This window comes from Orbicella franksi, chromosome 6 (genome assembly GCF_964199315.1).
Source record: "Orbicella franksi chromosome 6, jaOrbFran1.1, whole genome shotgun sequence".
NCBI lineage: Eukaryota > Metazoa > Cnidaria > Anthozoa > Scleractinia > Merulinidae > Orbicella > Orbicella franksi.
In genome coordinates, this window is record NC_138150.1 from 3583004 (window position 1) to 3608982 (window position 25979).

The 25979-nt window shown below is 41.4% G+C and overlaps 2 protein-coding genes across 5 annotated transcripts in view; both read left to right on the forward strand.

Moving 5' to 3' along the window:
• The window catches only part of LOC145490221 (elongator complex protein 4-like), a 45336-nt gene that overhangs the window by 3676 nt on the left and 15681 nt on the right, over positions 1-25979 (forward strand). For 2 of the 4 annotated variants that reach the window (XM_081469343.1, XM_081469342.1), the window contains exons 3-10: positions 683-804; positions 1184-1318; positions 2130-2272; positions 2522-2609; positions 4363-4545; positions 5396-5504; positions 5903-6009; positions 6322-6488. In XM_081469343.1, the coding sequence (XP_081325469.1) occupies positions 683-804; positions 1184-1318; positions 2130-2272; positions 2522-2609; positions 4363-4545; positions 5396-5504; positions 5903-6009; positions 6322-6444 (1010 nt within the window). In that variant the 3' untranslated portion in view covers positions 6445-6488. Of the gene's footprint in view, positions 1-682; positions 805-1183; positions 1319-2129; positions 2273-2521; positions 2610-4362; positions 4546-5395; positions 5505-5902; positions 6010-6321; positions 6489-14624; positions 14713-25979 lie in introns of those variants that run through there. The other 2 variants (XM_081469344.1, XM_081469345.1) reach the window with 2 other exon arrangements.
• LOC145490219 (uncharacterized) lies at positions 14682-24131 on the forward strand. The gene is made up of 2 exons (XM_081469340.1): positions 14682-15260; positions 19580-24131. The coding sequence occupies exons 1-2, from the start codon at positions 14706-14708 to the stop codon at positions 23465-23467; spliced, it is 4443 nt and encodes a 1480-aa protein (XP_081325466.1). The 5' UTR covers positions 14682-14705; the 3' UTR covers positions 23468-24131.

The following is a 25979-nucleotide window of genomic DNA, read 5'->3' on the forward strand; positions in this document are numbered from 1 at the left end:
TTTTCTTTTCAATTTATCCCTGGTACTGAACAGTGATTGCTGGATTTTTCGCTTCATTTTCAGAGGAAAAACTGAGCTTTAACTTAACCCCGGCTGTCAAATATTTCATTGCTGCTGTCATGGCTCGGTGCCCACGTCACGCTTTTGGCGGCAATTCTCACGGCCCGAATGATTTCAGATTTCTTTTATCTTACAGCTACAAGAGTTGTATTTTTTAATCACTACGTATTTGTTGAGAAAATGGACCATTTCACAGTTACCTGCTCGGTGACCTGGCCTTTGAATGGCAGCAAGGCTGGAGTTGACTTTGCTTTGATACAGACCTTTCTGCTTTTGTCACGTAAATGAACCTAGTTAGCATTGGAACAACTTGATTTACACAACAAAAGCAGTGAGGTCTGTATCAAAACAAAGTCAACTCCAGCCTCGCTGCCATTCAAAGGCCATATCACCGAGTAGACAACTGTAAAATGGTCTATTAGACATATTGTTTTTACGTTTAATTTTATCGACAGAGAGGCTCACATTGTTACAAATAAAATTTTTTCATAATTTATTTACTGTAAATAGCTGGCACGCCAAGGACGACTAGACGGCGAATTTCACTGGTCACTGGAGCTTACGGAGAACTCTGTGTTTAAGTCCAAACCTGACATTTCAGTAACCTTTTTCTTATTTCCAGAGGAGGATACCTATGGCTCTTATGCCCGGCAGCTTTCAAAATATTTTCTTGCTGAGGGAGTTGTGTCTGGCCATACCATCTTCCTGGCATCTGCAGAGCCAGAACCCAGTAATATTTTAAAGGTAACTAAGGACTGAACCATAAATTAAATTGCAAGAGCCATATTGCATATCACATATTTTGTTAAACTTAATAATAAAAAAATCTTCTCTTGAAATAAAAAAGAACCATATTGCAGCATTTTCCAAGCTTTGACTGCATGATTGTCTCTGGTTTTTTCAAAATCCTGAAAATAGGCTAAATTTTATTTTTTTCAGGAAACGGAATTCTCCAGGAATCAAAATTTCAGAATTAAACTCACATTTCTCAGGTCCTGGAAAGTTCTAATTTTTAGGATATTGGAGAAAATGTAAACTAGTTTGCTCATTTATCCTGAAGTGGTCTTGAGAATGAGCAATAGAAATTAATTTATTTTTCTTGGTATCCTCCTTTTTGTATCAGGATCTTCCCCAACAAACAGATGACAAAGCAGAAAATAAGACATCTGTCAGCAGCTCACAGGAACTGGAAGAAAGATCTTCACCAGATCAGTCAATGAAGATTGCATGGAGATACCAAAATCAGCCTAAGTTTCAGGTTAATTCATGCTTTCATTAAAGAAACTTGTTTGTAAAACAGCCTCCTAGCCTTGCTAGTCACTATGTCAGTATTTGTATCCAGGAATGATTGGAGTGATAATGCGCATTCCAGTAGAGTATACATAAATTGTGCACAAGTTGTCAAAAAAAAAATTGCTCAGTAACCCAAACCCTCCCTGCCAGAAATGTGATGGGTCAATGGTGCATGCATAATGGAAATCTACATTATTAATTATAATGTACAAGGCCAGCTTCGTATGGGGCAGCCAGCAAGAACTGTCCAGGACATAGCTTAGACTGTAGAAGAAGTTGAAGATTAATATAGATGCCGCAATCAAGACTCTAAAGCCCACTCTTCTTGTATGTGTAGGACTTTTAGCAGTCCCTCTTTTGTCTTAGTCTGTTGAGCCATTTTTCCTCTCTTGGATGCTGCCTTCACCTTGTCTCCCTGCTTTGGACTATATACAGCATCCTCCACTTATCCACAGGATAGCGATGTATTCAATGGATAGTGTTATCCACCTTTTGAACAACTGGGGCCAGGGGCCCATTTCTCGAAAGCGCGGGAATCTTTTCGGGCGCAAAAAGCCACTTTTAGTTAATTGGTATTTAAAGACAGAGAGGTGTATACGCCTGAAACATCCTGTATGAAGAGAACCTCTGTTCGTATTAAGAATGTATGAATAAAACGGCTCTGTAGTCAAAAGGTTTGAGATTTTGCTACAGCTTTTTAGGTGCAAAAACTTTTCGGGACCTTTGAGAAATGGGCCCCAGGTCTATAGTTATCATTTCTGGCTTTTTTTCAATAGTCCTCACCATTGCATGCTAAGTTTGGACACTACTATGACTTGACCCGAGTGATGGATGAACTGACCGTCAGCTCTGTCCCCATTCATATATTTAATGTGGCCAACGAGATGTCAAAGTGTCTTGAACTCTCTGAGGAAAAAAGGTGAGTAAAAGTTATTTTATTTATGCCCTGGGTTGTCCCAAAGCCTGATTAAGGCTCAGGATTAGCAAGAATTTTGCTTTCAGTTTTGCAACTTTTCAGTGAGGGTTTCTGTTGATATTGTTTGTTCTTCAGTTTTGACTTAGAAGAATTAAAAACCATCCAAAGTCTAGCATCTTCTGTAAGTTTAACGCTTGATGATGTAATGCAATTATGAATAAATGAATGTCACTTGTTCTTTTGTTGTGCCAGGTCAGATGAAAACAACGTCTATAAAGCACTTATTTCAAGAATAGAGTCTGCTATCAAAGATGGGGGATTTATCACATCAGGAAAAGGGGTATGAGAGATTGTTTATATCTAGTCTTCTGACCACTAAAACTTGACTTTTAGCTAGCGCCACCCTCGCCGCCCTGGCCACCCTAGCCACCCTGGCCACCCTGGCCACCCTCGCGATCCTGGCCACCCTGGCCACCCTCGCCATCTTCGCCAAGCTAGCTAATTGTGGCATGGAACAAAGGGCCCTTAAGTGGTTTGACTCCTGTCTAGTAAGTGATCGTGAACAAATGTGTCTAGTAAATTGTGAGCTGTCTGGTGCGCATTCTGTTACCTGTGGTGTCCCACAGGGTAGCATTATTGGTCTCCTTCTTTTCCTGATTTATATTAACGACTTGCCGAACTGCCTGAGTAAAACCTTACCACGAATATACGTCGACGATACAAGTATCAGCATCGCCGCCAGGAGCTTACCAGAACTTGGATCAGCACTGAACACTGAACTAGCTAACCCTTCATGAATGGCTTAGCCTGAATATTGCAAAAACCAAACTACTGTTAATAGGGTCACGTCAGAGACTTGCAAGTACTGTTGGCCATTAACGTACTGTATAAATTGAAGGTCGCGAAACTGATAGAACGCTCCACACCAAATCCTTAGGAGTCTCTCTCTCACTCACTGCTCGTCATGCCCACTGACACACAGGGCAGCAACAAAGGACCTCCACAGCTGCCTCCTTTCGGTAGAGCCTGTATCGATCAAAATTTTTGGTGTACCAAACATCTTAATGAGACTGCCAAGGTTATCTCCTCTGGTGTAGGTGCACTTAAAAGGTTGAGGCCGTTCATATGCGAAGATACAGCTATATTGCTGCATGTATGTAGAGCTATTATCGAACTATTTTTCTATTATTGTCTCGTGTGGGACGGTCTCAACAACGAGTTAGCCGACAAATTACAAAAACTGCAAAATCGCGTCATAGGGTTATCACCAAGTCCCTCCGCGGTAAGCTACGATGCCAATGGGACAATCTATATCAGAAGGAAAAAGCAAAAGGTGAAACTAATGTTTAAACTATGAATGATCAGTCTCCGGAGTACCTGAAAGGCCTATTTAAACCCTCCAGCATTTACTGTGGACTCAGAAATATTGAAAACAAGTAAGCTCTGCCTAAGCCCCTTAGAGCCAGAGCCAGAGCCAGTAGATCTTTTATTAACTTTAAAAATGCGATCAATCGTCTAATGTCCTCGTCGTTCACACGGCAAACATGTAAATCATTTTTTTTGTTATCTCAATCTTGTAACATAACTGATGTATGTATCGCCTCCCTCGCCTCCCTCGTTTATCCGTGAAAAGATAATTTGTGTTTTGAGTAAAACAGAATCATTCCTCTTCCATTTCTTCATCTATCTCCAGCAGTTAAAAAAAAAAGAAAGAAAACAAACACACCTTCCGCGTGTTTTCGAGGAGATAGGTGCTTCATTTTACATACCTTTGTGAGGAAAACAAAACACGCGTGAAAAGTGAAATTGTCACGTTTGCCACTTCAACGTATTATTTAATTTTAAATAAACGAAAACCAACGTATGACACCAGAGTAAAATTCAAAAGCTGTTGTGACCATACACACTGCTAAGATTATGTCTTTTGTCCGTTCATATGCTACGAGGGGGAAAGCCCTAGCTGACTACCGACATAAATACAAACCGGACGTGAACCGGGCAGGGGTGAGGACCCATGTGACTACTGTATCAGAGCTATCAAGTGCACTGCTGCACTATCTTAAATTGTCTCACTAATTTTCTTTGTCCCCCAGCTTGAAAACAGAACAATCCTCAGAATAGTTCTCCATGGTCTTGGCTCCCCACTCTGGGGTGAAGAGCAACACATCGCACATGAAATAAGCCCTGCTTTGACCAGGTTCCTCTTCCAGCTACGAGCAATGCTACGCTCAGCCCTTGCTGTCTGTTTTGTGACTGTCCCTACACATCTCTTCCAGGTACAGTAATTTCTAAGCTGTTCACGATTTTGGTTAATGTTTGCCCGCGAACAATACCATAAACTGCTGCTGGTAATCCCTGGACTTATACAACTCCGTAAGGGGCTTTAGATGGCAATATTAACGGAGGGGTTTATGGCCGAAATGAATAAAAATAAAAACGTGTCAAAATGAGCTATAGTAAACGTTGATCGAAATACTTTTTAAGTAAACACGCCCTAAGTTGAAGCCTCTTAAGTAAATCTTTGTAAAATTAAAGTTATATGGTAGTTATATATGCAGTTGGACCCCGTTTATTCAAACTCGGTTTTATTTACTCGCGGTTATCTCGAACTCCTGCTATTTCGAACTATTTTCCGTTGCTCCTGAGGGTTCGAAATAGCGAGGTTCAACTGTAGAGTATAAAACAACAAGGGAGTAATAAAGTTGTTGTTCTACAATGATTTTTCCAATTTTCTGTTCGAATTGAAAGTGATTTGTACTGAATGAAACTGAAAACAAGGAAAGCTGGGTAGGTCTTCTATCCGGGGGGGGGGGGGAGCTTATAATCGGAATTTTGTGGGATTGACAGGTAGATTGGCCTAAAATACAATGGATGACAAGCAATTGAAAGCTAATAGACCCTTTGCAGGATCCGGTCACATGGTACGGAATTAATTACGCTGGGACGCAAGTTACGCAGTGGGACTTCCAAAACAAAGGAACTCGTACCAGTCCAGCCCAACTTTCCTTTGTTTTGGAAGTCCCACTGCGTAACTTGCGTCCCAGCGTAATTAATTCCGTACCATGTGATCGGATCCTGCAAAGGGCCTATTGCAGTTAACAACTTTGATTTTGATTTTGTTTTTAGGACCCAGCCCTCACTCGGCGTGTGGAAAGACTGTGTGACACGGTTGTAAAACTGGAGTCATTTGTTGGCTCTGAAAATGAAACGAACCCAGTTTACAAAGACTATCATGGTAAATGAGTGATGTTGATGTCAGATTATTTTTCCCGTCAACAGCAACGTAGCCTTGCCTTGTGAGTTAAAAAATAGAAGGAAAGTAGTGGGAATGTCATAACCCGCTTTAGTTGCAATTTACGTCACGGTGCTGATTTGTTGGAGTGTGTGGCGCGATTTTTCTTAGCCAATCACAGAGCTCAACAAACGCACTGTAGATCCGTGGCGACCTCCAATAGTTTATTAAAAACCTTGAATGAAAGTCAATCACTCTAGAAGCAGAATCTCAATGATTTGCCTTTTGTCGGTGATCTTTTCCTGTACTCATTTCTCAAAAGGTTGCATTGTCGCATGCATTCATGATTCTCTTATCTATTTGATGGCCAGTACTGATTTAACCATGGGTTGATATTCTAGGTCTCTTTCACATTCTTCGCCTTCCTCGACTGAATTCCCTTGTGTGTCACGTGCCAGATTCCTTCGACCTCGCTTTCAAACTGAGGCGAAAGAAAATGACCATTGAGGTAAGCTTGCGATTTTTGTTTCTTTCTTTTTTTTTTTTTTCCTTGAGATAATTTTTGTAATTTGCAGTTTCTTCGAAACACATTCTAAGATAAAAAGTTAGGGTTTTGCACATATGAGAATTTGAAAAGCGATAAAAATATGTAAATATGCACTAAGCGTTATATAAAGCGTTGATAAAACTCTAAAAGACAAAAGGCTTTTGTGGGTAGAACTTTTCTAAGAAGTTTGAGTGAAGTTTCCTTTGTGCCAGATGTTATGAAGAAAAGTCTTTTCTTTCTTATCCTAATTTGATCTTTTGATCGTTTCCATAGAAACTTCACCTTCCCCCAGATCTCTCAGAAACAGCGAGCAGGACTCAAGAGGATGTAGTCCGCGGGAAACCTGGCTCTCTCTCGTGCCAGTCCACGCTCTCAAACAGTCGGCTCGACTTCTGATAATTCATCCTGCGTCTTGTATGTGTTGAAGAGAATAATTTAAGGTAAGCATTGTCAGCTTCCTTATTTTAATTCATTGTATCCAGGTGATTATTATCTGTTTTTACGGATGGTGGAAGTCTTTCTACCACAAGAAGTGGCCCATGGTTCATGTATAAGAAGCTATGCAGGGTATGCTACTATTAGCATATTTGCTCGGTTCACTTGCTCGCCGGCACCCTTTACACATCTGTTAAGCGGTACTGTGACAGTGACAACACAGGACTGGACAGTGACTGTGCCATATCGTTCATGTTCTCGATCTCGAGGTGATTTGACAGCGCGCTGTGATCATTAGGTCACTTCGTTTTTTAATTTGCCAAATGCACGCGATATGGATGTTTAAGAGGATTTTTTGGGTCTCTTGCCTTCTGAACGTAGCGTGTGAAAAGTGGTGTAGACTTGAGCGGTTGAATCGTGTCAGGCTCTCTAAGGAAGCGTCTTGAACGCGGTTTGAACACTTTTTTGAATGCAGCTTGAACGCAGCTTGACCGTTTGAACGCACCCTGAATGCACACGAATTGAACCGTTTAATTAGCCTTACCCAGCGAGTTGTTCCAATTGTGTAAGAGGCATCACTTCGTTGTTCATGATAGTGAAATCTGACTGAATCTTACTAGCAGTTGATCACAGAGGCCTTACCTATGAGCCCTCCGCTTTTTGGTGCATCATCCGGTCATTGCCCGATATATGCGCAAACTAGGCCACAGATGAACTCTCGGCAAAAATGAGAACCTTTTTCGCTTGAGGCTAAACTCGACCCCTCCTCCTTCCTCCACTCAGCATAACCTGAGCCCGCGTAATTTGTCCGAAGCATTGCAAGTGTCGTTGCAAGGCATAAACTTGTCACCTGCGTTCCCACGACCAAAACTCGGGAAGTCGTTTGCGCTGTAGCGAGAATGTGCCAAATATTATTTCTTTTTAACGCTATTCATGGCGACATGAGTACGGGAAGAGGTATTGCTGGATTCTATGAAAGGTTCAGTTTTCATTACTTAAAAGCCGATTAATCCTACATGAAATTATCCGTTTAATGACGAGAAAAAATAGCATTTAATCTTTAATGGAATATGAAAATATTAACAAATTAAATGTGGTTTGTGAAATGTGAAATCTGGTTTTTGAAAGCCTTTTAGACTAATGGCTTATCTATACAGATGCCATGATTGCGGGTTAAAAATGAACCTTCCCATTCATTAATTCAACCTACATTGTGTTTCCCTTTATATTTAGTTCACAAATCCGTGGTAAAGTAAAACTTGTTTTTGGCAAATTCTTTCTAGCATTTGACTATTTTTTTCCTGTGGAGTAATTGCATTTAAAAGTTATCATCCGGCGTTAACTTGGAGATTTCAAGTTCACGACATAAAGTGTAAAAGTAGTGTTCTGCTAGTAGGAAAAATTCCTGGGGGGGGGGGGGGGGGTTTACTTCCAGAAAAATTGGGTGGGGTGTGCGTCCCGCTTCCGAGAACCCTTACCCTATTTATGACCAAAATCTGCGAGTTTCCCTACCCTATTTATGACTTGACCAAAATTTCGATACCCTATTTATTACCTGAGCCTTAAATCAATACGCGGTTTCAGACCTGCCTTATAATCAGTTCCCCAGTTCAGACCAATGTTAAACATAATTTGTGAGAGGCTTTTGTTGATGGTCTTATCAATAATGGTGAAAACGTAGCTTCTTTCTAAAAACATACCCACATCAAGACTAGACGGTAAAAGCCATACCCTATTTATTGCCAAAATGGCCAAAATCGATACCGTATTTATGACCAAAACGGCTGAAAAACCATACCCTTTAGGGCCGCACATACCCATAGCGCCCATATAAGGGAGTAGCCCCCCCCCCGGGGGGGGGGGATTGCTTTTTTGATAGGTACAAAGCAGGAAGTTCTTTTAGCATTTTGTGTTAGTGTGCTTTAGTATTTTCCTCTCAAGGATATATCGGTCACAATGCAGTAAACCACCTCGATCGGTTTGACGCATGAGGCAAGGCCATTGACGCATTTGTGTTCAATTAAGTCATATAATAACACTGGTAAAATAAATGATGGCATGTCTTAATAGGCGGTTGTCGAAAATTATATCCCCGATGGTTTTTCAAAGATACGTGTAAATTTCGGCGAAACCTTGTGTCTTCCTGTGGAAGTTAAGTGGGTTTTTGTCACCTTTCGGCGGGGTTTTGTTTTGATAAAAGACCCTTGAAATTCCCTTTTTCATGCCGGTCTTTTGTTTATTTCGAGCAGATGGTTTCACAAGACTTCGTATTAAGACTTTTTTATCTGTCAACATTTCCTCTTTCATGCTAATTTAATTCCCTTCACCTCTTTGTTAAATCTCTGGCCCCGGGCCATTTTCTTGTTAACCAATACTGATTAGGATTCTGTGAATTGTGTTTTCGTTGAGACGTTAACTACCAGATTAATTTGTGTCACGCCTCGAAGATTACGGAAATTGTTTTTGTTTTCTATTAAATGAAAATTCAAAATGTAAGGTAAAGCTTAAATTTCCACTTAAATGAAGAGCTAAAAGTATATCTGGGGCGTCATAGCACTCAAATTATCTGTATCTTTTTTTATAAATTTGATATTCTTAGCTTCAATATCAAAATTTAATGTTTTTAAAAAAACACACAGGTTTCAGTTTTTAGCGTTTTGTGAGCGGAGTAGCAGCTTCCTAACCAAACTACCTGAATTTCCGAATTTTTGAACAAAATTTTATAAACCAAAAGTTATTTTAAACCTTCTTTGCCAGCGACTTTTCGTGCCAGATTGTACCCTAAATTCAATAATCGGCGGGTGGTTAGAATATTTAATTGTCAACGGCTCCATAATGTCAATTTGGGGGGTGGGTGGTTTATAGAGAATAATGTAACATATTTATAACGGCATTAATATTTCAGGAGGTCTGGTTAAATAGGCAAGCTAATAATTCGGCAAGAATTTATTGAAAACACCCGGTCATGCTGTTGTTTTAAATTGTTATCGTGCTGTTTCAGTGAGGACGGTCTTTCAACCATTGCTTTCTGTATACTGTTTTATTTTGTGTAGGGATCATGCAGTGAGGTGAGATACGTCTGGGCAAAAATTGGATTAAAACGTATAACGTCAAAGCTTTGTACTCAGAGAGCGTCCACACTACGCCGGAGAAATTTGAAAACGCAGCTTTATTTCTACGGTTAGGCCTACCGTTCACACTAATCCGTCAAGAAAACGGAGCTTCTCGAAAACGCTTTTCAAACCGACTTTTCGTTTTCGTGTGGACGGAAAACAGTTTGAAAACGGAGCTTTTCGAAAACGATGACGTCACGATAATCACGTGATTTCCCTGCCGGAGTTTCCCTCAAACACAAATCCAAAATGACCGGTGATTGTTGCGTTTTCAAATTTCTCCGGCGTAGTGTGAACGGAAAACATTTGATGCGTTTTTGAAGTGAAACCTTCGTTTTCCGGCGTAGTGTGGGCAGGGCCTCAGTAGATATAAACCTTGACAGATAAACAATAGCAGTGTTTACTTGTGTGGACCTTTCTTTGCCGGTTTTTCAGTAGCAAAACTCGACGTTTGGTGGTAAATTAAGACAAGGTCCCATAGTCAATGATTTTTTTATTTTCTCATTAACTGTGTACTTAACAAAATATTGATATTGTAACGAGAATATAGATGTCGACGCAATACATTTTGCGACGAGGCAAAGTAGTTTGGTGGCTATCGCAGTAGGGGTGTGGGTTCGAACAATAGTTTTTCTGGAGCAGATTTTTGCAAGCCTAAAGTAAAGAATTGTGGAGACGTCTGGAACGGGCTAGGGCCGTTGTGTTGTTGGCAAAACACCTTACTCTCAAAGTGCCTCTCTCAGGTGCATATACATGGGTACAGGAGAAGCGTTGCGGCGACCTGAAAAAAACGTCTGAGGTTGGGGATCTCCGATGGACTAGTACTGAGCAATACTCGAATACGTTGCCTCACATCACTGACACATTTATTAGCAGTCGCTTCCAACTCAGTGGTAATTCGAAACCTTTCGAACTACACAGATATCACAAAAAGTAATGTTATCTTTGCCTGCTCAAGTTATCTTCGGCGAGAACGTGTCCCTTGGGCACGCCATCTTCGCCTTTTCTGTTCAGGAAGTGAACAGTTTTCAGAATCAAGTCAGGTTAAACAGGTTTTATCTGATAAACCAATTCAAAAGTCGACCTCTGTCTGCTCTTGATAGACGTGGCGATAAAAGAAACAAAAATAATAACACAACACTACCTCTTCGAATTGTCGATATACAATTTTTGCTTGTGTTTGTTATTCTTAATTTGTATCTTTTTTATTATTTTTATGTTATTCATTTATTTTATCAGTTGTACTTTTAAATCTTCGTGTGGTTGTGAAATAATTTCGCGTGGGTCTTGATAGATAAGGGTTTTTTTTTAAATTTATTATGTGTATTTAAGATTTTGTTTTGTCTTTTTGTCTCGTTTGAAATTATAGAGATGAGAGAAGGAAAACTGTGAATTCAATAAGACGATTTTAGTTTCTTAGCTGGTTTACACAATCTTTCTATCGGTTTGATTTTAACGTTCTCATAAATTTAATTTTCAACATCACTTTTGAACATATGCGAGTGAAATGTATGTCTGCTAAATTATCATTATATAGTAAATTTTGGCTCCTTCTTCCAAAAGAAACATTGCTCTTACTACAGGCTATTTCTGTGCAAGAGGTTTGTAATTTCTCAGTGGCTTTGAAGCCTGTGTGAGCTTTATATGTATTTTAATTTTGAAATATCATGTTTTCATTTTACAAACTGACATATTGTTTTAAAAGGACAATTCTCCATTTGCGCTTTGTTTGTGTAAGAGTTTTATTCAGATTAATTCGTGTGATGAGACATGACGTTTTAAGAGAACTTTGTTCTACGTTGACAGTTTTTTGTATGTAACAGAAATCACACTGTTCTCATGAATATTCTTCAGTTGTTTAAAGTGATTTTGAGGCAGAAGCTAACTCTATAGTCTCTGTTTTCTGTTTTGTTTTGCCGTGTTAAAACCGAGGAGTGAAAAGAAACAAACAAGATTTGGATCAGCAGAGATTTGATCTTGAAATTGTAAACTACTTCAGAAAACCAGATTTTCATGTCCGATACAAGTTTGTTGTCCTAAAACAAACAACGCTCTATTACGCAAGCGCGAAAGGTGTTCTGAAGTTTCGGTTGATTTAATTAACTGGAATCCTAGTGATTCCACCTTCCTCTTAAACCAGATCTTTAACTTTCGATATTCCAAGTCTTAAACTTCGGACATTCACAACACAATTGCTTTGGATGACACTGAGAATGTGGTCTTCTCAAGGCCGTGTTCTCGAGATCAGCTGCCCCAATATTTGCTTTGCGCAATCGTCCTTCTTTGCGGCCGAAAATTTGGACGAAAATTTGGCTAATCTTCCTTGGGTCAACCATTGAAAATTTCAGTTCACGATTAAAACTCTAGCTGCTAAAAGTTTCCTAAGAAGTGAACAATAGCTCTAAATTAATATTCTAGTAAACCATCATTGACCTTGTGTACTGACTTTGAGCTTGTTAGTAATTTCAAAACTCCGTGGGAACTATTCGCAGGAACGTCATGAAGCGCGGGAAAATCATGTAAAAAAGGGCGCGAAAAGACGAGCCGTTCACCACATCTTACGACGCGATTGACTCTTGATTTTGTGATTTAGCGCCCAATTGGCCGAGAAGAAAACATCTCTGATTGGTGGAGTAAACTACCCCTGACATCTCGGCGCAGATCGGCTAAATCATTTCTTCAACCAGCTTAACACGAACCATTAAAAAAGCTTTCCGCACTACAAATACTAACAAGCTGTTTTTTTAGAACTGAAAGTCAGTCCATGAATTTGTTTACTTTATTTTATATGTACTATTTTAACATTTACAATGTTTTTGAGTGACAAGCGTGAGAAGTTTTCATGTAAGAAGAAAAAAGAATTAGCAAAGATAAACTTTTTTTCAAAACGATTGGTTTTGGATAAATAGGAAATCAGCTGCAAGAAATTTGGGCTCAGTTAACAATTCTGCATTTAATTCATGAGTTATTAGCTAGGATTAAAAGTGCGTTAAGTATGGTCAAACGACACGATCTCCTGCGACCATTTGATGATTTTCTGCGGCTTGCCTATCGCACGCCTGAATTTGCAGGGCATAAACGTGTGATCTTAAGACAAGCGTGAAGCGATAAGCAACGTTATATCAGATACAAAGCGCTTGCATCTTCCCTAATGGCTTTTACCATTAGAAATTGATTGTTCCTCGCAGACACGTGCGTCATCGCTCGTAAATGACAGTTGAAGACATGGAGTAAATGGCGCAAAATTTCATGAGCAATTAAATTTCTTCCAAACGCTTTTTGCCGATCGACTATTAAGGGGCGAGACTTCTGTCGGCCGCCTTGTTTCACATTGCCCTGTCTATTGTAAACCCACTTTAAGCCTCCTTAAGAATTGGAAAAAGAGCTCTTGCGCGGACATAATGCGAAAAATCTCTTACTTCAAATATCGAACACATCTGGCGCAGTGATGAAGAGGAAAAACCTAAACTAAAATCACAAGTTAAAATATAAATGGCCATGGCTGTTTTGGTGTGAATTTTTAGCATTTTACGTGAATTCAAAAGAAATTATTACAATCTTTTATGAATATTAAAAGATCTGACCGCCAGTGTAACGATGTTATTGAAGGTGAACACAAGAGAGAGCTTTTTAATTCAGGGTAACGATTGTACGAAAAGCTGACGTCAGGCGAGTAAACGACTGATCAATTACCTGATCACCTATTTCCCAATTTTTGTCTTTTGTAATCATTTCCTGATTTAGTTTCTGGTACTAAATAACAATAAACAATTTTAGCTGCGGTTTGGCTGCACTGCTACCCCCGATTCGCTGTCTTCGCTGAGGGGAATTAAATTTATTTGCGCTCGTTTCAATTTCTAATTTGGAATCACCCGTGGCGTGGTAGCTTAATCAGAAAAAGCGCCAACTAAATTGCATAATTACTTCATTTGTTTGATGATTCCCGAGCCAACTGGGAGGTGGAGAATTGCCCCTTTGTCATGGTCAAGCTGTGGTTAGCTTTGTTCAACAAAACAGATCTACTTATTTTCGTCCCTGTTAAGGGAAAGATGAGTGAGAGGTTGGCGTCGCGGTTCTGAGAGATTTCGTCTCTCTGACGACAGATGAGCAACCAGATGGCTCCGCAAGAGAGCATGCGCAATGATCAGCCCACTCGACGCATGTGCGTCAGAGCTCGGAAACGCTGTCTCATTGAAGGTGTCAGTACGTGGCTGTCATCATTCGTGAAAAAAAAAAACACGTTCTTTAACAAAAGCCGTGTAATCATGTCCTGCCTTTGCCGACTCGTTTCAACCCTTAGGCATCGTCCTCGATAAGCGGAAAATAAATTGTTCCTTTTTCCTTCCTTCAGATATTGTCTCTCTGTTTTACCCGTGAAGGACTCATTGTTTCGCTAGTTCCGCACATAGTGTTATCATTAAAATGAACTAAAATGTGAAAATGCGCCAGCAAGCTTATTTTTATTGATGACCCAGGAGCTATGAAGTGCATTCAAATGCTTTCCTGTTCACTGAGGGCAGGTGGCACTCTTTCAACAGCGCGTGCGCATTCAATCGCAGCATTGTTTATAGCATCTTACGGATTCTGAATAACGAGAAATATATTTTTTTTAAACCTCAGGGGGAAGCATTGAGCTTAAAGGAGATTGCCAAGGGTGATTTTCTCGCTCGCTTCGAACCAGTTGGATTGCACTTACGATCCGTCGAGACTCACTATATTTCACAGTTTTGCTCCCAAGAAGTCGAAACAGACTTTCACACTTTGGGTACCGAGTGCAAGATTTACTTTTTCGCAAGGCTGGACCGCAATTACTGGTGTATGTTATTGACGGTTCGCACTAGAAGTTCGAGCACGAGAAAATTGTGAGACCTGGGCAAATTGTCTGAGAACTTACAAAGTATTAAAGAGTCGCGCTGTTGAACTCTTTAACAAGCTATAATGCAGCGCGGGCGAATGGCTATGTGGTAAATAGGTCTTTGTGCCGTATAATTCAGTTTTATTTCTTATTCGCGTGGTTTAATATTCCAGAGAAAAGAAGAGGAAATTTGGTGCTCTTCCAGACGCAATTACGATGAAAAGAGCAAGACTATAGTAGCGTATGCTTCGGCTATGTCGCTGAAGGACATTCGGTTATCTTCTCCAGAGGACCCGCGTGCCAATGAAAAGGTCGTGATTAATGTTGGTGGTATACGGCACGAGACTTACACAGGTACTCTTAAAAATATCCCTGATACAAGATTGTACTGGATCACAGAGAACAAAACACAGCTGCCGGAATACGACCCTAATACGAACGAGTATTTCTTCGACCGCCATCCGACCGTGTTCGCGCAAATTTTGAATTTCTACCGCACGGGTAAGCTCCATTGCCCCAATGATGTGTGTGGCCCGTTATTTGAAGAGGAGCTGGCGTTCTGGGGAATTGATGAGCTTCAAGTCGAATCATGCTGCTGGTTGAATTACAAAAAACATCGCGAAGCGCAAGCGAATTTGGACACGTTGGACGGGCATGATTCTGACAGAGATAGCCTTTCCGACATGGACATGACCGTGTACGGCCTGGTCGCCGAAGGTATTAGGAATAGAAATCGCTCTTTATGGAGAAAATATCAGCCTAAAATTTGGACCACATTTGAGGAGCCTTATTCATCTCGCCTGGCTCAGGTTAGTGACAAAGATCTGTATAAAAGAAAGACATGATTCTAATTTGCGCTTCATTTTGCTTACGTATTGTCAATATTGTTCAATTTTACACGAATCGCTCAAGAACTGCAGAACTCTGCTTGACGCACCTATGTGATACGTATTAGGCTTTGACCATTTTATTTATTTGAATCTTATAGCTAGAATTAGAGTCGTTTAGTATTGTGTGAAAAATATTTCGACCAAGGTCAGTGTTATTTTGGTTTCCAAGTGACACTAGCGATAAACTCTTCGGAAGGCGCATGATTTACCACTAAGTATTTTACGTGTGTACACTCGGTAGCGACAGAACACGGCGTCTGATTAACAACCCGGTATTGCACAGTTTCTTTTTCATTTTCTCATTAATCTGAATGTGATACAAAACTGTGGTATATTTTCTACGAAGAAATTTTCGCCAATTTATCCATATAAGCGACGCGTTGCCGCTTTGTCATTATGCAATCCGCATAAAGGAGAAAGCGATCGTAAACGCTCAAAGGCGACGTGGTAGTGTTTATAGTTAATCGCTCTCAAACAAACAATCTTAAACGCGGACACTTAGGTCGCTCCAGATTAAATCCTTCTGCGGAATTATCCCGTTGATATTTCCTCTGCTTTTACGAGGATTTACGGATCAGTCACTCTGACGAAGAAGTCATATTAATAAACAATATGAGTTTGCGACCACAGAGTGAAACTGAAACCTGAATTTCAACCAAGGTTTGCGGCAGGTGGCTGGCGAACACGAAAAAAGGAAATTAATTCGAATTGAAGTTTTGCATGAAGTTTTATCGTGAAGTTTTCCAAAATGAAAGCTTCTCTGACAGTGTTTTATGTTTAAATGGAAAAATTAATGAAAATTTATGGTAAATTGGTGATTTTTTGACACAATAGTGAATTTGCACTGTAGTAAATAAACCGCTATCACGTTCTTCATTCAGTGGTCGACATTTTCTTGAATTTTTCCTTTTAAACCCCTTCATTTCTAAAGAAAAATCGTTTTCTGTGCTTGGCAAAGTGACCGCGAAATTACCGATACTTAAAGATCTTTAGTTCAATCTATTTTGAAAATCAATTTCGCTCTAACATTAACTATAGTTATAAACACGATTTAAAACGCTTGATGACGCATGCGTGTTAGGTCGGTCATCAAAATGGGTTGAATGAAATTTAATCTGAGTCAGTTTTCGATCGTTTTCAAGTCATAAACACACGGAGCTTGTATAGAATAAATTGCTTAGTATTAAGGTAGCGTTGCTGTAACAAAATAGAAAACTATCAGCACCTGCTTCGGCCTACGCGATTTTAATTTTCTAAAAGAAAAATGAAGGTTGAGTTCCGTTACTTAATAAGAACTGCACTAAAATGAAATAAATTATAAAATCTAAGCAGCGAAATAAGCAGTGAACAGATGTATCTACTCTTTCTCTTACGCATGTAATTAAAGTTGTGGATGTTACCATTTTATTCCAAAACGTCATGTAGTAAAGTGTGAAATTTTTCATTTATTATCTCTTTAAATCTCACTAGGTTAAGCTAAATGGCGGAAGCAAACCACACCATAATTTCGCGAACCTTGTTGTTATAAAAGAATTGAAAGATTATGAAATATCTTCCACAATAGACACCGAGAAAAGAAATATGATATGTTGAGGTGAACATAACGCGCAGTAACACGCAGCAAAACCTCATCATTTGAAATTATACGTATTCAAGAAAAGATTGCCACATTGATTCGTTACAATTTTTTAATAGTCTTCGTTGTTAAGTGCATTTTTGTTTTTTTCATCTCACCTAGACAAGATGGAAAGGTTAAATTATGTCGTTGATTCCTTCAGGCGCTCGTCACGTCTCGTTTATAAGACCCTTCAATAACAGCTTGTTAATAATGATCGATTTCATTATGCAAAGCACTAGCTAGTCAAAGTAGAAATGTCTTCATGTCCCGCAGATTTTCTCCACCGCTAATTGTTTACAATTAGATTTAAGCCATAGAGAAATTAAAACTTTGGGTCTAATTATACCTAAGAAAAGTGGTTGCAAAGTCTAACCCAAACACTCGGAAGTAAAGGCTTAGTGTGCAGTTTGGCCGGAGAGGCAAAATTTTGCTCATTAAGGATTTAGCCTTTATTTACTTTTTTCATTTATTTAATGAGTACATGGGGTGCGTGATCTGTTTTAGAATCATAGCTGATTTTTCCAACTGTGCAGTTCAAAAATACTTCATTTAGGAGTCATTATGTAAGCTTAAAAATCTGCTAGTTAGTTAGTAAATTCTATTGTAACGGACTGATTTTATTTTTAATCCAACACCCGTAAAATGCCCAAACTAGCGCGTCCATATGGCTTAAATCCAAAACCGAGCTCTGAAAAAGGGGAAAGAATTCCCTTTATGTGATGACACTTGCCGCGAGTCGGTCTTTGCATGGCTTTTACTCACAACATCGCATAGTGGCTATTGACCCTAAACAATTGTCCGATATGAAATTATTATGACGTTCATTGTCTAACTCTATACACATCTCCCTTCAGATAAGCACAGCTAACCTGCAAACAACTAAAAATAACCCATGACATTCGCACTCGATAAGACCGGTCTGACAGGTTTTTTACAGTCCTACTTGTCATGCGCATCGCTCCCTGATCGTAGAATGAACATATACTTCCGGGAATTACACGTGCTTTATCTTTAATGTCGTAAGTTCGGAACAATATTTAGGGAAATCGTGACATCAGTTTAAAAGAATAAAATACGTCGTTTGAAAGAGGAACTGTCGTGGGTAAAATGGGGAGAGATGTGCGGCTGTCCGGAAACTATTCCTATACAGTGGAACCCTGTTCATACGGTCACCAACGGGCCATGAAATTTGATCCTATTAACAGGGTGACTGTATTAACCGGTTAGGGTCAATTTTCATGACTGGTCTATTTTAGTGACGTCTTGACGGATATCACAATTGCACTTCTAAACAACTGTTCTTTCTAAATAAGCATTTGAAATGCAGGTATAATTTTTAAAAAAGTTGAAACTTCAATCAGTACTGCAGTGTGTTGTCGAAGAAGTTTATTCTGCTTGTTCATACACACCCCGTGGATGTGTGTGCTTTCTAGATTTGCATAATGTGCTAGCCTACTTAAATATGCGTACACAAAATATAACATACAGTAGGTGCTAATTCTCACGTGCCAATATGTTACAAGTACATACAATATTAACAATGGAAAGATGAACATAACTGGTTCGAGTGGCCGTATCAACGGGGTAAAATTACAAAGGATTATACTGATCGGGATTTCAGAAAGTGGCCGTTAGCCGTATTAATGGGATGACCGGATTAACGGAGTTTTCTTACAACAAATGTATGGGCGTTTCGCCATGAGAGAAAAGGCTGGTCGTAATGACGAGCTGACCGTATTAACGAGGTAAACGTAAGGGCGGGGTTTCACTGTACGTCTAGCCGAGTTGCTGATCCCAAGCAGGGTCTGAGGATCTCTCCCCCCCCCCCCCCTTCCTCTCCCCCACCCTCCCAAATTTGCTAAACACGAGCGATGCTTTTGGTTACTCTCATTTCTATAACGAATGGGTCACCAGTTTTACAATGTTTTCCCAACACTACAACTCAAAACGACGTCATTTAGGAATAATTGTGTAAGCTCAAGAAGTCGCTAGTCAGTAAATTCCATTGTAACTAACACATGAAATGCCCAAACTTGTGTGTCAATATGCTTTAGTTTTTGCTAACCGTCATGATAGCTTTGTTTTGAGAGGTTGTGCAGAAGTTTATTGGAGCGTTTCTTCACGTAACATAGGGAGTTTAAGAAAACCACAACGGCAACGTTAATGGGAACGTCGATGTACAAAAGGTTTATAACAAGCAGTACAATGGATATGCACGTGCGTTATAATTCTTGGTACATTTCTTTGCCATCCTCTGCAAAGCAACAACGTAAAATCACAAAATTCTGCGTTGTCTGGAGAACGTGAACCAGAACGGCTTATTTTTGAAATAATTTCCTTTCGAATTTAACTTTGTGTTCCATATTCAGTTTCGAGATAGTCTTGACAATGAGAAACAAACCAAATGAGTATAGAGTATCGAGAGAGTCGTAGGTAAAATATAAATTCATTTTTTAATCGACGTTGTCCTCGACGTCGTTGTCATGGTTACTTAAATTCCCTATTAAACTCCCTAATAATTGTCGGTTCCTAAGTAACTGTTCGAGATATTGCGAGTGCTGCTTTTCTTGCAAAGCCAAATCTCCCATTGATGACATTTTTTTTTTCTTTTTATTGGTAGGTTATTGCTTTCACGACATTGATTCTTATTCTGACCTCCGTCATAACGTTTTGTCTAGAGAGCGTCCCCTACTTTGAGGACAAGTCGTCGACGCAATATGATGTGCTTTATGTTACTGACATCATCTGTGTGGCTTGGTTTACCTTCGAGTTTGTCATTCGCTTTATCTTCTGCCCGAGGAAGCTCCAGTTTGTGAAGAAACCCATGAACTGGATCGATTTCGGTGCGATCTTGCCGTTTTATGTGAATCTCTTAATCAAATCATCCAACATCAAGACCATTGTTGTTCTCCGCGTCGTCAGACTCATTCGCGTGTTTCGCATCTTCAAGTTATCCAGGCATTCCTATGGGCTCCAGATCTTGGGACACACTCTAAGGTCGAGTTGTAGTGAGCTGTTTCTCTTAGCCTTCTTCTTAAGCATAGGTGTGGTGATATTCTCAAGTATTATTTATTACGCTGAGAAAGACATTGTGAACACTAAGTTCACGACAATTCCAGCCTCCTTCTGGTGGGCCGTGGTAACCATGACTACGCTTGGCTACGGAGATATGGCACCTGAATCTTGGGAAGGAAAGATTGTTGGTTCGTTTTGTGCGATCAGTGGTGTTCTCATGATTGCGCTTCCGGTTCCGGTTATCGTTAGCAACTTCTCACTGTATTACTCGCACGCCAAAGCCAGGCTCAAGTTGCCGAAGAGGAAAAGACCGCTGATCATTGGTGCGGCTAACGCGCTCAAGGTCGCTCAGTCGTTTGTGACTCAAAGCAGCCCTAACATTTCCACGGGGATGGCGGAGAGAGAGGATCAAAACGATTCGGACATGGACGATCCGCGCCCTAATAGTAGAGCACGTCGGTCGCCTCATACCAGTTTTCGCTCCACTCCACGTGGGAGTCCGATGCCGGGGCCAAGATTTCAAAACCCGAATACCATGATCACCCCTCCTTCACCAAGAAACTCACTGCTACCATCGGCATATGTCCCGAGACGAAGCAGCTTGTTGGCGGTGCCGGAGGCGGAACGAATCGAGATTGAAATGGAAGAACGGAACCCTTCTTGTACAGTATTAGTCAGCGAAGACAACTCATCGGAGTTGGCTACCAAAGAGAGTGTATCCCAGCAGTCATCACCTTCAGGAATTAATTTTATTTTCAGGACCCCCGACCAAACTTCTGAAGTGTCCTCAGTGACAACGACGCTGAGTCCGAAAAGAAGCGAAACCGAGAGCGCGAGCTCTGCAAATGGAATCAAAACCCCGCCGACCGGTCGTCAACGAAGCACCTCCTCCACGCAATCCCAGTCCCTGTCCATAGACTCGACGCAGGGATCACCCAAGCTAAATTCCCGCGGAAGGATGGGACGCCGTGGTAGCCTCTATGTAGTTGGATTTACAGCAAAACACTGGCAGAATTTGGCTTTGAAGAAGAATAAGAAGACACAATCTGCACAGACAGAGGCGGGTTCGCGTAGAGCCTCCGCTACCTCTGCCGATAGGAGGAGCTCTGCCACCCAAGGCGCTGCTACGAGCAGTTCTCGAAGAAACAGTAGCAAAGACGCCGATACAAGTGCCCAAAGTTTTCCTGAAAAAGTCTCCTCTCAATTACAATTGCAGCTAACTGCTTTGAAAGAGTCGGAAACGACGACGGAGACACGGGGAACGCAAGCCACAACTCCCCGTCAGAACGTCAGAGAAAATGGTGACAACGGGATGTGCGATGGAGTTGTTAAGCGGAATGAAAAGAACACTCAAACGTCCAAGAAATTCCGAAGTCGATCAGATGACAACGCACGATTCAAAGCTTCGCCGGTAAACAAATTACGCGACGAGTATCGTAACGGAAAGTCAAGTGTAGTATCCGTCTCGATAGAGAGCAACGATTCCAGCGCGAGGATGTCCGACGACTCGTTAACGATTAACGATCGACACCGACAGCGCCGCGGATCCTCCCCGCTGGTCCGACAAAAGGCCGTATTTACTTTCGATATCCCCGATCAGCTGGTCCAGGTAGATCCGAGTGCTAGAGGTAACGTCCCGGCCACCGCGAAGCGTAAACCTGCGCCGGCACGTGCACAGGAGGAGAATGGATTTTCTCTCTCTCCGCTCATCGAGCACAGCGAACACGAGATTACAGAACAGAAAAAATACACGGACGCGAGGAGAAACTCTTGTATTCCAGCGATAACAATGGAACGGAAGAGTTCGAGCAAGCGAAGCAAGCCTGAAGGGCTACTGCCGAATGGATACGTTAATGGCTCGTATCACTATGATGACGAAGACAGGGTCATGGGCGAGAAACAGTTACCAACCATTTCTCACCACCCTTTAAAAGCGTTATATCAAGATGCAGAGTTGCCTCGAACTCGAAGTGAAACTTTTCCGCTTTATTTTGCTGTGGCGGGGGACAGGTACCCATCCGTCCCCTCGTCGAGTCACGCTCAACCGTTTTACACAGAAGCTAAATCTCTTGGCCAGTACGCCGCACCTCCTCACTTACAGGTGCCAGCGCGCTCGGATTCAAACTTACCGTCAATAAGTGAAGAACATGTGGTGTTTAACCACAAACAGCGTGGCATAGATGTGACTCGGTTAGGGGCACCAGCTATGTTGCCACGCCCCAATTCCCTGCCTAACTGGAGTGGAAGTCTCGTGCGGCCTGTTGTCATGCATCGACCTCATAGTGACTCCGTGTATATGCACCACAGCGAAGCATATCCCTTTCCCTCGGAGATGGCGAACTCGATGGGAAGTCTTCGACACTCCCAAGGAATTCAACAGTTCCCTTCCCCGCCTATTACCCAAGGAAATCATCGAGGTCACCCGGTACGGCGGAACACTTACAGTTCATTTGAAGAACAGAGGGCAATTCATGACGCGGCTGATCTGGCTCAGAGGCGCCAAGGGCAAGTACTGTACGTGCATGTACCGCCAATTGATCCCATCAGTGGGTCAGTGGCTGCTATGAACTTGGCTAGCGATCGTGACAGAATACCAGAAGTGTCACGCAATGACAAGACGCGCTCGAAGGGAAATAGCTGTGAGCACATTGCGTCACCTTTCTTCTTTCAAAAGACGGAGTCTATTTCTAGTCCAGACTTACATTCAATGAACGGTTCTTTTGCGCCAGAGCGGCTCTCGTCCAATCTTTCCAACAGTTGGCATCAGTCACCGGATCAAAGTGACAGGAAGAGACAGGCTGTTGACTTAAAAGTAAACGGGGTGAGTGCTAGTAATTCCAGTTACCCGTCGTATCCAAACAATCAAGCGCTCCAAACTCCCGATCATTCGGTTCCGAACAGTTTTCACGACGTTTCTACGGCCTACGGCTCGGAGCAGATCGAATTCGTGTCCACACTAGCTCAGTCCTCCTCGGATGGACGATCTCACGGGCAAACAGATGGTAGGGTGGCCGAACGCGAAAAAAGCGCGTCTTCACCGCGACTTGAACGATCAGACAGGGAGGTGATTTACAACGGGCATGAAGTGTTACAGCAGAGAGAGAGTTTAAGCAGGCCTGCAAGTGTTCCGGTGTTTAATCGTCAGCGCGCACGTGCTATGTTTGTTGGAGATTCGGGAATTGAAAGCGTGGGCAGTCTGAATTCTATAACTCACTCCGTGGAATCCGAAGTGGAAGGCGGCAGCAAAGAGCGCAAGGAAAGCGTGACACATCCGAGTAACGCAAGGATCGACATCTTGAATCCCATTCATGAAAGCGAGACGGAAATCTCCGATTCAGCTCCGGCGGACAGCGCAAGAAATACGGCAAAGACATTTCCGAACGATGACTTAAACAAGAAAAAACAGCTTGTAATTGGCACCATCAAAGTTAACGGTAGCCGCATGACGGATATGTTACGTAACCCGGATCTCTACGAATCCAGCTTAGTATAAAGTAATTCGCTGCCTCCTTTTCAATCTTGAACCCTAAGTCTTCGTTGTCCTTGACCTCTAGCCGAGAAATGAGATCGCTGGTCAATAGAAATGAAGATTCCGGCTGCTTGACCGCTGCTTGCTCCGTTACGGTGGAGTTGACATTAGAGTGTAATGCGCATGCGTATTAGTACATTTTATGTAAAAGCAGGCTCTTTTACGTTTCCTCCAAGCGAGAAAGAAAAAATGTACGCGAAGATAAGTTTTTTGTACTGAATGTTGATAATTACAGTTCTTGAAAAGTTGATTGTCGTCTGGCGTCTTTTAATGCAGCTAACTTGGAGAATACGCACCAACTAACCTGTCAGGGCATACCGCTCATTCCGGCCATTAAGGACCGATCGATTTTTGCAGGTCACCATGGCAACAGATTTAAGTCAAGCCTTCGTCAATTTTGGGCGAAAACTGAGTTTGCAGAAAAATTAGTGTCAACAGGAGCCATAATCGGGGACAAAGATCGTAAGCGCGTGCCATTTCTAGTATTTGGGCTAACTCGGTAGTTATTCTCCAGAGCCTTGTACTGAGGTCTATTGTTTTAGGCTGAATTTTAATATATCGAAATTGGTCTATTCCCGAAATTTTTTATGCTTTTGGCCCACAACTCAATACGTTTATGTCTGTTTGAATTTTGCTTGAATTTTGCTCAAGTATTTTCTTCATAAGCTGCTGAAATTTGAGTTATAGTAAGACAGTGTCGAATTTAGGTATGTCCCGCTTAATATCGCTGACTAAGTTGTGTTCCGCTGCTTCTTTAACTACAATATAAGTGCAGGCGCGGGATTACGTGATTTGCGGCGGAACTCACTTCGCACAGCGGATTTATATAACGGACGTTCGAACCTCTGCGGAGGGGAGAGGAATCAAGTTATGTTTGCAAGTTGAGCAAATGCTAAAAAGACCAAAAAATTCGGTGCGTCATCATAATTTTCTGCTAGTGGCACAGATCCCGGGAGACTACTACGTGAAAGGCGGAATATTCGTCGTCTCATAAAGGAGAACGAATGAAAACAAAAACACTCCTACATACGTTGCTGGTGGTTTAGATAGATCTGATTTTAAATCTTTAACATTTCTCTATAGCTGAAGGCATCCATAGTTTCAAAGCAATTTTGTAAAGAAATTTGAGCAGCTTCAGAGAAACTGCGTCAAGAAGATTATGACCCATACGGCGCCGCACGCTATGTCCTTGGAAAACCATAAGAAAAAAAAGGTCCCGTATGAGGGCCGTACGCGTCGAAGTGGTAGGGCCAAGAAAACGCCTACGACCCCGCAAATTGATACGAGAAAGAACTTTGTTGCTGCCAAATTTCGTTTTCTTCAAACCGATTGATGAAAGTGAACATTCTGACAGCGAATCTTACTATCCTGGCGAACTGTCCGACGCAAAACTACTTCAGTTGCCAACTTAGTCCGAAAGCACAGAAAGAAAGCCAACACTCCTCGCAAATGAAGAAGTTCCCAACTTCATCAGTAGCCAACAGCAAAATGGCCAAATAAATAAAATGTTGACTGAGTGAGATCGGCCTTGATGGGAAAATATTTGCATTGGCTCTCGGTCAGGACGCACGGACCTAGCTTGCGAACAGACTCCTGGTGACCCCGATCACTTTACTCTCCGAATTCTTCTGTTTCGCGCTCGCCAAAATTTTTTTCTGTCCTCGCCGGGAGCCTGTTCGCAGGCTAGTACTTGAGATGTGACACACAGAGACAACAAAGGGACATGATTTTAAGACGTGAGTGACTTTGGAAAGTCCACAGGTCAAAAACAGACCACTCGCGGAGTAATTTTGTTGCCATAAAATGTTGATTATCTCCGTTAATTTGGTTTTTAAACGTTTAACTCTAAATCTAAATCTCACTCATAGAGTTAGAAATTTATATTGTGGTCTCTACGGCCAAATCTCGAGATATTTGTAGGTACAACCGATTGAACGTAAAGCGCTGAGTTCAGCGATTTACTCCTAATCAAACCGCGAACGACACATGAACCAAACAGATCGTTTTCCACACCTTAAGCTTTCGGGAAAAACCACGTGGCCTTGAACATGTTGATCAGGGGTAGCAGAGAGATACTCTCTCCGATAATTCTTTCTTTCGGCTAGGGAGGCTTAAACATCGACCAGATTATACTAATTATTGATCCGTGCAAGGGAAATAAGGAAGAATTCTTCTCAAAATATAGCTTTTTCAATTCGCTACGGATCACTTGCCGGGTGAACTTTTCGTTGTTTTTAAATCTCGCTTGATTTCTCTATGCACTGGTAGGCATCACCAAGGGCAGTCCAGTAAACAGTGGTAGACATTGGAACGTGTGCAAAAGAGAGTAAGTACAGTATGTTTTTCTTGTTTCATGTATGCTATCCTTGGGTGCTTTCCATTGTGCCAGAGTGACTGGCGTCCTAGGCAAACCGGGCCAACTGAGAGGAATGGCTCTTACTCTTTTCTATTCCTTTCCCTAATCCTCCACTCTAGT

Excerpts from the sequence above, each read along its gene's own strand:
- LOC145490219 (XM_081469340.1), top strand. The coding sequence starts at position 14,706 with ATGTCGCTGAAGGACATTCGGTTATCTTCTCCAGAGGACCCGCGTGCC. Across the intron at positions 15,261-19,579 it reads ATTCATCTCGCCTGGCTCAG|GTTATTGCTTTCACGACATT; the intron begins GTTAGTGACAAA and ends TTTTATTGGTAG.